Source organism: Symphalangus syndactylus, chromosome 9, assembly GCF_028878055.3.
Source record: "Symphalangus syndactylus isolate Jambi chromosome 9, NHGRI_mSymSyn1-v2.1_pri, whole genome shotgun sequence".
Classification (NCBI taxonomy): domain Eukaryota; kingdom Metazoa; phylum Chordata; class Mammalia; order Primates; family Hylobatidae; genus Symphalangus; species Symphalangus syndactylus.
The window spans coordinates 19016821-19031115 of record NC_072431.2 but is presented as its reverse complement, the minus strand read 5'-3'; the positions used below and the strand labels follow the sequence as shown (position 1 = coordinate 19031115).

The 14295-nt window shown below is 42.7% G+C and overlaps 1 protein-coding gene across 5 annotated transcripts in view; it reads left to right on the top strand.

The window, feature by feature from the left end:
- PRORP (protein only RNase P catalytic subunit) overlaps positions 1–7361 on the top strand; it is a 157943-nt gene extending 150582 nt beyond the window's left edge. For all 5 annotated transcript variants that reach the window (XM_055291517.2, XM_063645924.1, XM_063645927.1 and 2 more), the window contains 2 exons: positions 3410–3605; positions 6731–7361. In XM_055291517.2, coding sequence (XP_055147492.1) covers positions 3410–3605; positions 6731–6862 — 328 coding nt within the window. In that variant the 3' untranslated portion in view covers positions 6863–7361. The remainder of the gene's footprint in view (positions 1–3409; positions 3606–6730) is intronic.
- The last annotated feature ends 6934 nt before the right edge of the window (positions 7362–14295 follow it).

The window sequence follows — 14295 nt, the reverse complement described above, 5'->3', positions numbered from 1 at the left end:
TCATTTTAAAAAGAAAAAAAGATTTGAGACAAGTTACAAAACTACGGTTTCTTCTAAAAAAAAAACACTACAGTTTCTACGGCAGGATAAACTTAAACAGATGAGGGAATCAGGATAAAGGAGAAGTGGAGGGAAGATAAGTCAGGAGGGAGATTAGTACACCGAATACATGCCATAAGATCCTAAGTAGATCATTTAGCAAATACTTGACAAACAGGAGCACCTTCTATGTTCTTGGAGAAAGAGCAGTGAAAAAGACAAAGTCCTTGCCCTCTTAGAATTTACAATAAACAGATAAACAAATAAACAGGTAATGTCATTCCAGGCAGTGATTAGTACTATGGGGACAATAAAGCAAGGTAGATAGAATTTAGGTAAGGGATAGGTCAGAGGGCTGTGAATGGGGTGGTCAAGAACAGCCTTTCTGAGGGGGCAAATTCAATGAGTGAGTTATTTGAGAAATGGGGAGAGGTGGAGGGAAGAACATCCCAAATAACACGAAATATTTAAAAAGCCCTGAGGCAGGCCGGGCTCACGCCTGTAATCCCAACACTTTGGGAGGCCGAGGCGGGCAGATCATGAGGTCAGGAGATTGAGACCATCCTGGCTAATGGTGAAACCCCATCTCTACTAAAAATACAAAAAATTAACTGGGCATGGTGGTGGGCGCCTGTAGTCCCAGATACTGAGGAGGCTGAGGCAGGAGAATGGTGTGAACCCGGGAGGCAGAGCTTGCAGTGAGCCGAGATCGCGCCACTGCACTCCAGCCTGGGCGACAGTGTGAGACTCCATCTCAAAAAAAAAAAAAAGAGGAGCCCAAAAGAGCCCTGAGGCAAGCATGAGCTTGGCGTGTGTTTGAGGAAAGGAAGACGGCCAGTTGGGCTATAATAGCAAGAGGGAAAGTAATAAGTTCTGAGATTAGAGAGAAGGCAGAAACCGCAATACAGAGGACCCTGCAGATCCTGGTAGACAAGCAGGAGGCCTAGATTTTATTCGAAATGTAAGGAGACAATTGCCGTTGAGCTGCAGCTTCCCAGGAAGCCAAAGGAACCATGGTAAACATGGTCAGTAACAAAAAGTAAGCCAGCCACGGTGGCTCACGTCTATAATCCCAGCACTTTGGGAAGCCAAGGCAGGCAGATCACTCAAGATCAGGAGTTCGAGACCAGCCTGGACAACATAGCGAACCCCATCTCGACTAAAAATACAATTAGCCAGATGTGGTGGCACACACCTGTAGTCCCAGGTACTCGGGAGGCTGAGGCAGCAGAATCACTTGAACCTGGAAAGCCGAGGTTGCAGTGAGCCGAGATCGTGCCACTGCACTCCAGCCTGGGTTACGGAGTGAGACTGTCTCAAAAAAAAAAAGAAAAAAACCCACAAACCTACAGTAGCCATAAAGTAAGAAGAAAATAGCTAATTAGGAGGAGTACAGATCCGCAACAGCACATATGAACTCAATGAACTGTTGTGCATTGAGATTTTCATATTGTTTATGCTAACAAAAGTTTATTTCCAACTTTGCTTAATGAGTGTATATGCCTCAGCCCCAAATCTAGGTTTCATAGTCTGAATGTGATAACTTCAAGATTTGTCAGTATTCTCCAAATCATTTATTTTATTTAATTTTATTGAGACGGAGTCTCGCTATGTCACCCAGGCTGGAGTACAGTGGTGCAATCTTTGCTCATGACAACCTCCACCTCCCGGGTTCAAGCGATTCTCCTGCCTCAGCCTCCCAAGTAGCTAAGATTACAGGCACCCGCCACCACGCCCAACTAATTTTTGTATTTTTAGTAGAGATGGGGTTTCACTATGTTGGCCAGGCTGGTCTCGAACTCCTGATCCACCCGCCTCAGCCTCCCAAAGTGCTAGGATTACAGGCATGAGCCACCTCGCCCGGCCCCCAAATAATTTATTATTTAAAAAGTACAATAGCTCTCAATGCATAAAGCAAGGGAGAAGCAAACCTCTCATCCAGTTCCCAAACCACATCCCTTCTTTTTTTAGCTGGAAGGTGGTGCCTCCATTTCTCCAAGAGCAGAAGACCTAATAGCAACATTGGGTAGACAATAAGATTGTAGGCTTGGGAATTCGTTTACCCAGGTTGAGATCATGGCCCTGCCACTCCCTGTCTGGGAAAGGTTTTTCCTTTCTCTCTGTCTTCCTTATCTCCTGTGTAACTTTTATGGGGTTGCTTTAAAGATTAAATAAGATAATACGTGTAAATAACTCATGTAAAACTCTTGGCATAGCACCAAGTACATGGAAAACACATGTTAGTTGCTGTCATGATCATTATTATTTTCCGTATATGGAAGAATTAGATAAATTTGAAGTGTTATGACCAAGAAGCCTGTTGGAAAGTGGTCTCGCTGCTTGGTTTGGGGTCTGTATTTATTGCATCAGCTGAAGTTCCAAACTCAGTTGTAACGATCAATTCACTGACCTTCTGTCGGTTTGGATTTGAATATTTAAGTGTTTAACAGTAAATCTGTTTTCCACTAATGTGCCAAAGAAGCTTTTCAAACATACACTAGAGAGAATAATATAGTGAATAGTGAGTCCCCCTGTAACTGTCACCCGGCTCCAACAATTACCATCATTTTGCTAATTTTGTTCCATAAACTGCACACATTTTTTCTTTTTCTTTTTTTCCTGGAGAGTTATAAGGCAAATTTCATCATTTTATCATTTCACTTGAAATACTTCAGGATAAAGAAAACTTTAAATGGTCCTATTTAGGGTCATTTGAATCAAGGCGTACGGCATATCACAAGTTGTAGTCTGAATCTCCTAAAGCAAGGTCGTTACTGCCATTTTTACAGCACATTTATTAAAATAATAGGTGCTAAGGTTGATGGTCTGTTGGAGGCTTTGAGTCACTGGCTCTTACCAAAGAAGATGTTTTGGGGTGCTGATCCAGGTGACTATCTAGAAGCTGCTCTGAAATACCAGTTCAGCTTTAGGGGCAGCCAGTTATTTAGTGGCTTGCAAGAAAGTCTTGTCCTGCCCTAGTAGTATTTTGGGTGTTTCTTGAATTTGGGTGAAGAGAGAGGGAAAAGGTGTGCTCTGTGATAGATAAGGCAAATAGGAAAAATACCCAAAGAGAAGCAACTTTTAAGTGTGAGGAGAGCATTGTTAGAATTCATCGTTCTAGTGGAAGAGTCCAGTGAGCTGTGAGAATCCCAGGCATTAGCATTCCGTTCCCCTCAGCTTTCCATCTGTGTTCTAGATAGTATTGCTTACCAGCTAAGGACTTTCAGGTGGTTCTTAAGTATTACTAGCATCATGTTGGTTAAGAAATCAGAGGCACCTCCAAGGAAAGTAAGTAAAAAGTGCAGTGAAAAACGCTGTCCTCTGCCTCTTCAGCTGTGCTTGATTGTGTCCTTTCTTATGCCTGGTTCAGCTCGGAGGATGATCCATTCCTTCTGTATGCCACACTGCACTCCGGGAATCACTGCAGGTTTATCACAAAAGACCTGATGCGGGACCACAAGGCCTGTCTGCCTGATGCCAAGACCCAACGCCTGTTTTTTAAGTGGCAGCAGGGACATCAGCTGGCAATTATAAATAGATTTCCAGGATCAAAATTAACCTTTCAGGTAATGGTACCTGTTCTCTATGTAATATTAACAGAGTCAAGTATACAGTAAGAATGTGGCATAGAAAAAGAGTGTCACAACTAATTGAAGGTTGTAAATGCTTTATTTTTCTCAGTTTTAGGTTAGTATTTGGAACTAGCCAGGTCCTAGAAAGAGTCTGCTAAAGTGTTCATAGGCCAACCTCAAATTAATTAAAACACTTAGGGGCCGGGCGCGGTGGCTCACACCTGTAATCTCAGCACTTTGGGAGGCCAAGGTGAGCAAATCTTGAGGTCAGGAGATCGAGACCATCCTGGCTAACACAGTGAAACCCTGTCTCTACTAAAAATACAAAAAAAAAAAAGTTAGCCGGGCGTGGTCGCGGGTGCCTGTAATCCCAGCTACTTGGGAGGCTGAGGCGGGAGAATGTCATGAACCCTGGAGGCAGAGCTTGCAGTGAGCCGGGATTAGATCTCGCCACTGCACTCCAGCCTGGGCGACAGAGCAAGAATCTGTCTCAGAAACAAAAAACAACATTTAGGATATCACCAATTTTGACTTCGATTAATTATGTCATAAATTATGACTTCTTTTTTTTTTTTGAAACAGAGTCTGACTCTGTCACCCAGGCTGGAGTGCAGTCGTGCAATCTCAGCTCACTACAGCCTTCGCCTCCCAGGTTCAAGCGATTCTCCTGCCTCAGCCTCCCGAGTAGCTGTGACTATGGGCACATGCCACCACGCCGAGCTAATTTTTGTATTTTTTTTTTTGTTTTTTTTTTTTTTTTTTTTTTTTTTGAGACGGAGTCTCGCCCTTTCGCCCAGCCGGGAGTGCAGTGGCGGAATCTCCGCTCACTGCAAGCTCCGCCTCCCGGGTTCACGCCACTCTCTTGCCTCAGCCTCTCTGAGTAGCTGGGACTACAGGCGCCCGCCACCGCGCCCGGCTAATTTTTTGTATTTTTAGTAGAGACGGGGTTTCATCGTGGTCTCGATCTCCTGACCTCGTGATCCGCCCGCCTCAGCCTCCCAAAGTGCTGGGATTACAAGCGCGAGCCACCGCGCCCGGCCAATTTTTGTATTTTTAGTAGAGATGGGGTTTCACCATGTTGGTCAGGCTGGTCTCGAACTCCTGAGCTCATAATCCACCCACCTCAGCCTCCGGAAGTGCTGGGATTACAGGCGTGAGCCACCTTACCCGGCCATAAATTATAACTTCTTATATGTGTTTTTTATTTTTGTTTATTTGCAATAGCTCAAATTCCTTATTTATTATAGTTTGTTACACTTCTGCTAAGTAATTTGTTTTCCCTGTTTAATTCATTTCTATGACAGTCTCAGTTGAATTCTTCTTTGATTCTAGTTAAGATATCTATAATATAAGGACACATCTTGTGTGAAAGCAAAGGGAGAGAATCCAAAGTGAGTTATTACAGAAAAGTACACTGGCCCGTGGTATAATAAATAAGGTTCAATAATCAAAAAATATTGACCGGGCATGATGGTTCACGCCTATAATCTCAGCACTTTGGGAGGCCAAGGCGGGTGGATCACTTGAGGTCAGTAGTTGAAGACCAGCCTAGCCAACATAGCGAAAATTTCATCTCTACTAAAAATACAAAAATTAGCCAGGAGTGGTGGCATGTGCCTGTAATCCCAGCTACATGGGAGGCTGAGGTATGAGAATCGCTTGAACCTGGGAGGCGAAGGTTTCAGTGAGCCACGATTGTGCCACTACACTCCAGCCTGGGTGACAGAGCGAGACTCCGTCTCAAAAAAAAAAAAAAAAACGGATATGTTGGTCAAAGGAGAAAAAATTTCAGTTAGGTAAGAGGAATAAGTTCCATGATGACTGTAGTTAATAATAACAACGTATTATATCATTGAAAATTGCTAAGAGTAGATTTTAAATGTTCTCACCACAAAAATTGTAAGTATATAAGGTAATGCTCATGTTAATTAGCTCAATTTAGCTATTCTACAATGTATGCATATTTCAAAAACATGCTATACATGATAAATATGTATAACTGTTATTCGTCAATTTAAAAATAAGTAAGAATGGCTGGGTGCAGTGGCTCACTTGTGTAATCCCAGCACTTTGGGAGGCCGAAGCAGGAGGATTGCCTGAGCCTAGGAGTTTAAGACTAGCCTGGGCAACATGATAAGACCATGTCTCTATAAAAGTAAGTAAATAAGAATATCCAAAACAATAGATTTATAGTAAATATGGTATCAAATGATACCATAGTGATTCAAGATATAGTTGAAGAACTATTAATTCTTAAGTATAATAAAGGTATAAAGGTATTGATCTTACATTTATAAAATAAGACCTTATTTCTTAGAGATACATACTGAGGTATTACAGAAGAAATTACATATCTGAGATGGGGGGGCAGCTTATGGATGAAATAAGACTAGAGATGAATTGATAATGGCTGAAGCTAGGTGATGAGTACATGGGAGTTCATTATACCATTTCTCTACTTTTGTTTACATTTGTCCCTTGGTATCCATGAGGAATTGGTTTCAGGACCTCTCACAGATAGTAAAATCCTCAAATGCTCAAGTCCCTTATATAAAGTGGCATAGTATTTGCATATAACCTACATACATCCTCCTGTGTACTTTGAATCATCTAGATTATTTATAATACCTAATACAATGTAAATGCTGTATAAATAGTTGTTTCTGTATCTTTTAGGGAATAATGCCAAGAAGAAAAAAAGTCTGTACATGTTCGGAACACAGTTTTTTTTCTGTTGTTGTTTTGTTTTGTTTTCAAATATTTTCAATCCGTGGTTATTTGCCAGGGATACAGAACCTGCAGTTAGGGAAGGCTGACTGGATTTGAAATTTTTCACTCTCACACACAAAACTGATAGAGCCAATAAAAGAACATCTGTATTACATAAATGTAATGCTTCTATAGAGAGTCTTTAGACTTAAAAATGAGACTCCTCAAAAAACTCCTGATATTAGGGCTCATCTTCACAGAGTTTGCTGCTCTTTGAAAATCCATTATTAAGTGAGATAATCCATTATCAATACTCTTCTGGAGCAAACTTGAGAAGTGTCAGAAAGAGAAATGGCCAGGCAGCCCTTTAGTGTTGTTCTCAATGTTTTGTTCTCTTTTTAATTCAACAGCATATTCTCAGCTATGACACAGTGGTGCAAACAACTGGAGACTCGTGGCACATACCATATGATGAAGACCTGGTAGAAAGATATTCCTATGAAGTACCAACCAAATGGCTTTGCCTCCACCAAAAGACATAGAGACTCTTACCTCTATGCTAAGTTTGTGTTTGGGTACCCTCTAGGTTGGCATCAGAGGCTCTTGAGTTGGTGTTTGTTTAGGGCATTGTCTCTGTCCTGAAGATAAAAGGATTCTGTTAACAGTGTTGACATTGATTTTTTAATGAAATGAGATATATCTTTTCATAACCAGCTGCGTTTTTTTTCCCTAACATTTGTTTTTGAAGGCTTATCAAGAGTTGGAGAACTTAGTGTAGAGCAAAACCTGCATTTCTCCTACTGGGCCAGCTATTCCACTTAGCTTGGGTGACAAATAGTGCTTTTGGTATCCATTTTTTGCTACTTCTGACCTTGCCTTCCAGGCCTACCAATAGCAGAATCAATTCATCTGTCCCTGAGATACTCGTGTTGTTTCAAATCCCTTCTCCCATTTCTGGCATAGTCTCATTCTCTGTATGTTATGCCCTATCCACATGGAATCATTTATCGTCCTCTGTAATAAACTGGCCAAGATACTAAAGACTTACTATTAATAGCAATTTTTAATTACTTATCATCCAATTATTTGGATTGGAGAAGAGGGGGCATTCACTCCTCTTTTTCTTATTTTTTTAGAAATAGTCTCAACTTACTCTGTCGCCAGGGCTGGAGTGCAGTGACGCAATCACAGTTCACTGCAGCCTCAAACTCCCAGGCTCAAGCAATCTTCCTGTCTCAGCCCTCCTGAGTAATTGGGACTACAGGCATGTACCACTAGGCTTGGCTAATTTTTTTTTTTTTTTTTTTTTGTAGAGATGGCTGTCTCACTCTGTTGACCAGACTGGTCTCCAACCCCTGGCCTCAATCGATCCCCAGCACTTTGGGAGGTTGAGGTGAGAGAATCACTTGAGTCTAGGAGTTCAAGACCAGCCTAGGCAACATAGTAAGATCTCATTTCTACAAAAAATTTAAAAATTAGCCAGGCATGGTAGTTTGCACACATAGTCCCAGCTACTTTGGGGGCTGAGGTAGGAGGATTGCTTGAGCCTGGGAGGTCAAGGCTGCAATGAGCCAATGTTGCACCACTGCACTCTAGCCTGAGTTTCACCATGTTGCCCTGGTTGCTGTCAAACTCCTGACCTCAGGTGATCCACCCACCTCAGCCTCCCAAAGTGCTGGGATGACAGGTGTGAGCCACCCCGCACAGCCTGAAATGAGGCATCTCTATAGTCCAGCAGCTCTGCAGGAGGCAGGAGAGGAGCAAGAATAAGAAAGGAAATTTGTAAAAGGCACTTAGGAGTGAGCAGAAAGGAAATAGGACCGCTTTTACCTGCCCAGTCCTGGCCAGTGACAAGCAGTCTGCTTGAGTCTGTGCTAAATAAACAAGGGAAGTTCCATTTAGAGCTCTACATAGAGGAAGCCATAGAAAATAACAGGATGAAAATACAAGAGACAGGAACACAGATTAATAAATGTAATAAAATTTGAGAAATAATCTTTAATTTTCTTTCATCATCTCCATTTATGCTTTTTCATGATTTCCTGACGTTCTCTTTCCCCAAGTTTAGTTTTTTGTTTTTTTGTGAGTTTTTTTTTTTTGGCATTATTTGATCTGACAAGTGCTTCCAGAGGCCCTACTACACACACAACTTGCTTTTAACTGGTTATTGAAATAAACAGGAAGACAATTATCTAGTCACTGATGGCAGCTAAAAATAGTTTGTTTTGCTACCAGAGTGCCCTCAGAAGTATACTCTTATCTAATGGATTGAGTTATTATGATAACCATGGTAATTTGTTGTTATAAATAGCAGTAACATGGGAAGGTTGTTTGGTAACTTCGGACAAGAAATTTGATGTAGAGAGTTAATTTCGAGCACATAAAAATGACTATCCCACTCATCTCTTCAGTGCTATTTAAAAGCCAACCCAAGAGGCAAATACTTGAGAAATCATTAGTAGGGGCTTTAATTTTGAATATGTTAGACATTAATTCATTTTAATGAGACCAGGTCAGATTGCCTCATCACTCTCAGATGGACTAGAACATTATATAGATACCAAGTTCAGTTCACATCTAAATATTTAAAGTCTACTATTAAAAGAGGTTTCCTGGCCGGGCACAGTGACTCATGTCTGTAATCCCAGCACTTTGGGAGGCCGAGATGGGAGGATCACCTGAGGTCAAGAGATTGAGACCATCCTGGCCAACATGGTGAAACCCCATCTCTACTAAAAATATAAAAATTAGCTGGGCATGGTGGTGTGCACCTGTAGTCCCAGCTACTCGGGAGGCTGAGGCAGGAGAATTGCTTGAACTCGGGAGGCAGAGGTTGCAGTGAGCTGAGATTGCACCACTGTACTCCAGCCTGATGACAGAGTGAGATTCCATCTCAAAAATAAATAAATAAATAAATAAATAAATAAATAAATAAATAAATAAATAAGGTTTCTTGTACTTTCTATGACTGCATCAGAACAGAGAATGTCAGTATCCAATAGGATGCCAATGGAATTCCCTGACAATTCCATCCATGCAGCTCTGCTGGAGCAGGGTAGTGTCCTAGGCTGGGAGAATGGGATGGAGCCTCCACCTCATGAAGTAGCTTCCTTTGGAGGTGGCTATGGCAGGTCTTCGGAGAGGTAAGTCCCTCACTCAGACTTGTTGCTTGAGATGTACTATATTACTGATTCTTTGAAAATAAATCATTCTTATATTTTATTCCTCTTTTCAATGACCTTGCTCTAGAATCCAAAGCTGCTTTTTTCTTCTATCCTGTGTTCCATGGCTGAGCAGTCTATTACTATTACTATTAAATTGTTATACGTATATATTTTTCTATACATATATACTCATTGTTTTTCTATACATATATACTTATTCTCTATGAACTCTTTTGTAACATATTTTTTTCACCTGACAAAATGAAAAATTTTTCCTGTTCTTACAGTCACTTCTTCCTCATGTATTCTTTTGTGTGTGTGTGTGTGAGATGGAGTTTCGCTCTTCTCGCCCAGGCTGGAGTGCAATGGCGCCATCTCAGCTCACTGCAACCTCCGCCTCCCTGGTTCAAGCAACTCTCCTGCTTCAGCCTCCTGAGTAGCTGGGATTACAGGCATGCGCCACTATGCCCGGCTAATTTTGTATTTTTAGTAGAGACAGGGTTTCTCCATGTTGGTCAGGCTAGTCTCGAACTCCAGACCTCAGGTGATCTGCCCACCTCGACCTCCCAAAGTGCTGGGATTACAGGCGTGAGCCATCACACTTGGCCTCATGTATTCTAATAATTAATAATGTAAATTCATAAAAAGGGGCAGCCAGCTTAAACTAGAGCATTGCTGGACACCATAAAATACTACTTGCATAGCTGTATACTCACAAACTTCTACTCAAGGCTTGCTTTGTTCAGAAGGAAATCTGTGTTCACAGAAGCTGAACCCTGATGATAGCTATTGGCTCAAATTAAGGGTCACTTAGCGCTATTCTGGCAGGAGTGGTCAAATCCTTGATGTAATGGGTGTTTTCTAAGTCAGGCCCTCTGATCTCCAACTCCTAAAGAAATAAACTGGTCAGACCATGTTTTTGAAGAGAACATCTAAGGAACAATTGCTGCTTTACACAGATAAAGAGCTTTTTATTTTTTAAGGCAAATTATGTAACTCTTTGTTCATCAACACACCAAGGGAAGTTTCTGTGAGGAAATCAGTATTGAATAGTTTGTACTTTATACATGTTATAAGAATGTACTTTTCAGGCCGGGCACGGTGGCTCATGCCTGTAATCCCAGCACTTTGGGAGGCTGAGGCGGGCGGATCACGAGGTCAGGAGATTGAGACCATCCTGGCTAACACGGTGAAACCCTGTCTCTATTAAAAATACAAAAAATTAGCCATGCGAGGTGGTGGGTGCCTGTAGTCCTAGCTACTCGGGAGGCTGAGGCAGGAGAATGGCGTGAACCCCAGGGGGCAGAGCCTGCAGTGAGCCGAAATCGCGCCACTGCACTCCAGCCTGGGCGACAGCGAGACTCCGTCTCAAAAAAAAAAAAAAAAAAAGAAGAAGAAGAATGTACTTTTCGACCTGGCGCGGTGGCTCATGCCTGTAATCCCAGCACTTTGGGAGGCTGAGGCAGGTGGATCACCTGAGGTCAGGAGTTCGAGACCAGGCTGGCCAACATGGTGAAACCCCGTCTCTACTAAAAATACAAAAAAAAAAAAAAAAATGTACTTTTCTTCCACTCCCACTGCCAGTATCACTAGAGATTCCAACTCCGTCCACATTTTGGTCTCATTGTTTCTTTTTTTTTTTTTTTTTTTTTTTTTTTTTTTTGAGACGGAGTCTTTCTCTGTCCCCCAGGCTAGAGTGCAGTGGCGCGATCTCGGCTCACTGCAAGCTCCGCCTCCCCGGTTCACGCCATTCTCCTGCCTCAGCCTCCCAAGTAGCTGGGACTACAGGCGCCCGCCAACACGCCCGGCTAATTTTTTTGTATTTTTAGTAGAGACGGGGTTTCACCATATTAGCCAGGATGGTCTCGATCTCCTGACCTCGTGATCCGCCCGCCTCGGCCTCCCAAAGTGCTGGGATTACAGGCTTGAGCCACCGCGCCCGGCCTTTTTTTTTTTTCTTGAGATGGAGTCTCACTCTGTCACCCAGGCTGGAGCTCAGTGGCGTGAATTTGGCTCACTGCAACCTCCACCTCCCGGATTCAAGCGATTCTCATGCCTCAGCCTCCCAAGTAGCTGGCATTACAGGCACGTGCCACCATGCCTACCTAATTTTTGTATTTTTAGTAGAGACAGGGTTTTGTCATGTTGGGCAAGCTGGTCTTGAACTCCTGGCCTCAAGTGATCAGTCCACCTTGGCCTCCCAAAGTGCTGGGATTACAGGCATGAGCCACCACACCCAGCCTGGTCTCATTGTTTCTTAACTCTGGTCTCAAGATTTGTTGTTGTTGTTGTTTGTTCTAGAAATGGGGTCTCACTATGTTGCCAGGCTGGAGCGCAGTAGCTATTCACAGTGGTCATAGCTCACTGCAGCCTCAAACTCCCTGGGCTCAAGCGATCCTCCTGCCTCAGCCTCCCAAGTAGCCGGGATTACAGGCATGCACCACCATGCTTACCTGATTTTGTGATTTTTGGCTCCCTATGAGATGGCCAACCTTTTTGATTAGTTTCAGGATTTTAAACTTTTAAGTTCCTCATTTTGTCCACAACCTCCTTACCTGCCCCACTCCTTTAACCCAACCACCATTGGGTTAAACCACCATTGACCTGTTCTTAGACTTATCCCTTCCTCACCTAGGAAGCCTCTATTGCCCTTTCCCATCTGACTTTGCTTGCCTTTCTCCCTACCCTGCCTCTGAAAGCATTCATAGGAGGGATGGCTTCAGTAGCAGTGCAAATTCTTTCATACTTTTTACCTCCTTTGGTCTCCATCTTTTCAATTCTAAACCTTATTTTGAGTAGCCACAGACCATTCCACTTTCTCCACTCCTGTATACCATAGTATTGCTAGAAAAGTCATGAAATTCCCATTAATTTCCTGAAGGAGCTCTCCCAACCTTTGCAGTCTTAACTCTGCAAAGGTAAGTTGCAAGCAGCTAATCTCCTGGAGCCTTCATTTCCTTTTCTGTTAAGTGGGGAAGATGGGCCATCACAGTGCTTCTCAAACTTAATAGGCATAGAATCACCTGGGAATCCCACTCAAAATGCCAGTTCTGATTCAGGTCTGACATACCCCGTGATGCCAATGCTGCAGACTGTAATTTGAGAAGTAAGGGCCTCAGTGAGCTCCACAATTATATAAAAAATAGTAATAAAACAACACCTGTGAGTCCAAGTCCTGAGTCTGTCTCATCGTTCTCACACTCAGCAGACTTAACCGGAAACTAAAAGCCATCTGTCATGAACCTCTTCATCAGTCTTTGCCTTTTCCAATAATTTTCCTCTCCTGAATCTTTTCTCCCTTTTCTTCCCTAGGTTACTTAAAAAAATTTTTTTTAATTATAAAATAGAGACAGGATCAGACTGGTCATGAACTCTTGGCCTCTATCAGTCCTCCTGCCTTGGCCTCTAAAGGTGCTAGGATTACAGGCATCAGCCACTACTCCCGGCCCTAGGTTACTTTTTCTACGTACTTCCATGCTGTTTGTTCTTGCTGAATTGGGATCTTGTTCGCAGTTAATGCCTGTCCTCCGGCTCTTTCCCATTTACTTACAAGTAACTTTAGGCTCTGACTGGACAAAACTGCTTCCCCAGGGATAGTTTCATAGCAACATTCTCAAAAGAAGGCACCATCTCTGCCACCGGTTTCTTTCCAATTCCACATTTGCAGCTGAGCAACTTCACCTGAGACACTCAAACTGAACCACTTTGAAAATAGCTTATTCATAATAGTGTAATTGACAATAATGAAATTGGAAGTAACTATTCAAAATAAGGGAAGAAGTAAATAACTGTAATTTAATTTTTATTTTTTGAGACAGGTGCACCCTGGCTAGAGTGCAGTGGCACAATCTTGGCTCACTGCAACCTCTGCCTCCCAGGCGATCCTCCCACTTCAGCCTCCCAAGTAGCTGGGACTACAGGCATGCACCACCATGCTTGGCTGATTTTTAAGTTTTTTTGTAGAGATAATGTCTCACTATATTGCCCAGGCTGGTCTTGAACTCCTGGGCTTAAGTGATCCTCAGGAGGCTCAGTGATCCTCAGCCTCCCAAGTAACTGGGACCATTGGCACACACCCTATAAGGTGGACACCACCACACCTGGTTAATTTATTTATTGTAGTTAAAGGGTTTTGCCATGTTGCCCAAGCTGGTCTCAAACTCCTGGGCTCAAGCAATCCTCCCAATTCAGCCTCCCAAAGTGCTGGGATTATAGATAGGCATAAGCCACCATGTCCAGCCTTTACAAATTTTTTGCAGATAATCTCTCCTTTCCATTCCTATTGCTACTTACCCCAGTTCAGGCCTTCAAAAACTTTCACTTGGTCTATTATCAACAGCCTCCTGGCTGACATCCCCAATGACAGTTCCTCATAAATACAGCTACCAGGTTTATCTTCCCAAAGCATAATTCTAGTCTTGCCACTGTCCTTGCTCAAAAACATTAAATGTCTCCCCATAGCCTTCCAACTAGATAGAGCATAAATTCCTTAGCTTAGTATCCAAGGCCGGCTCCTTTCATTTGTACCCTAATCCAAAACATTTTTTGTGTCGTAGTTAAGTTAGGCTATTACCTAGCTTGCCCTAAACACAAGATCTTTTTTCTTCCTCTGCTTATTTATGCCACTCCCATTCCATGTTGCATTGTGGTGCCTCCCACATTGCTCCTAACATTCCTCTTAACACACCTATTAACAGTCCTCCATGTTCTAAGCTGAGCTTGGACATGGGTCTTCCAACAGGTAGTCTTACATTCCCTCTGGCCCTTGTGAGCATATAAGGTCATTTTCTCATCTGTGCTGCTGTGTTACA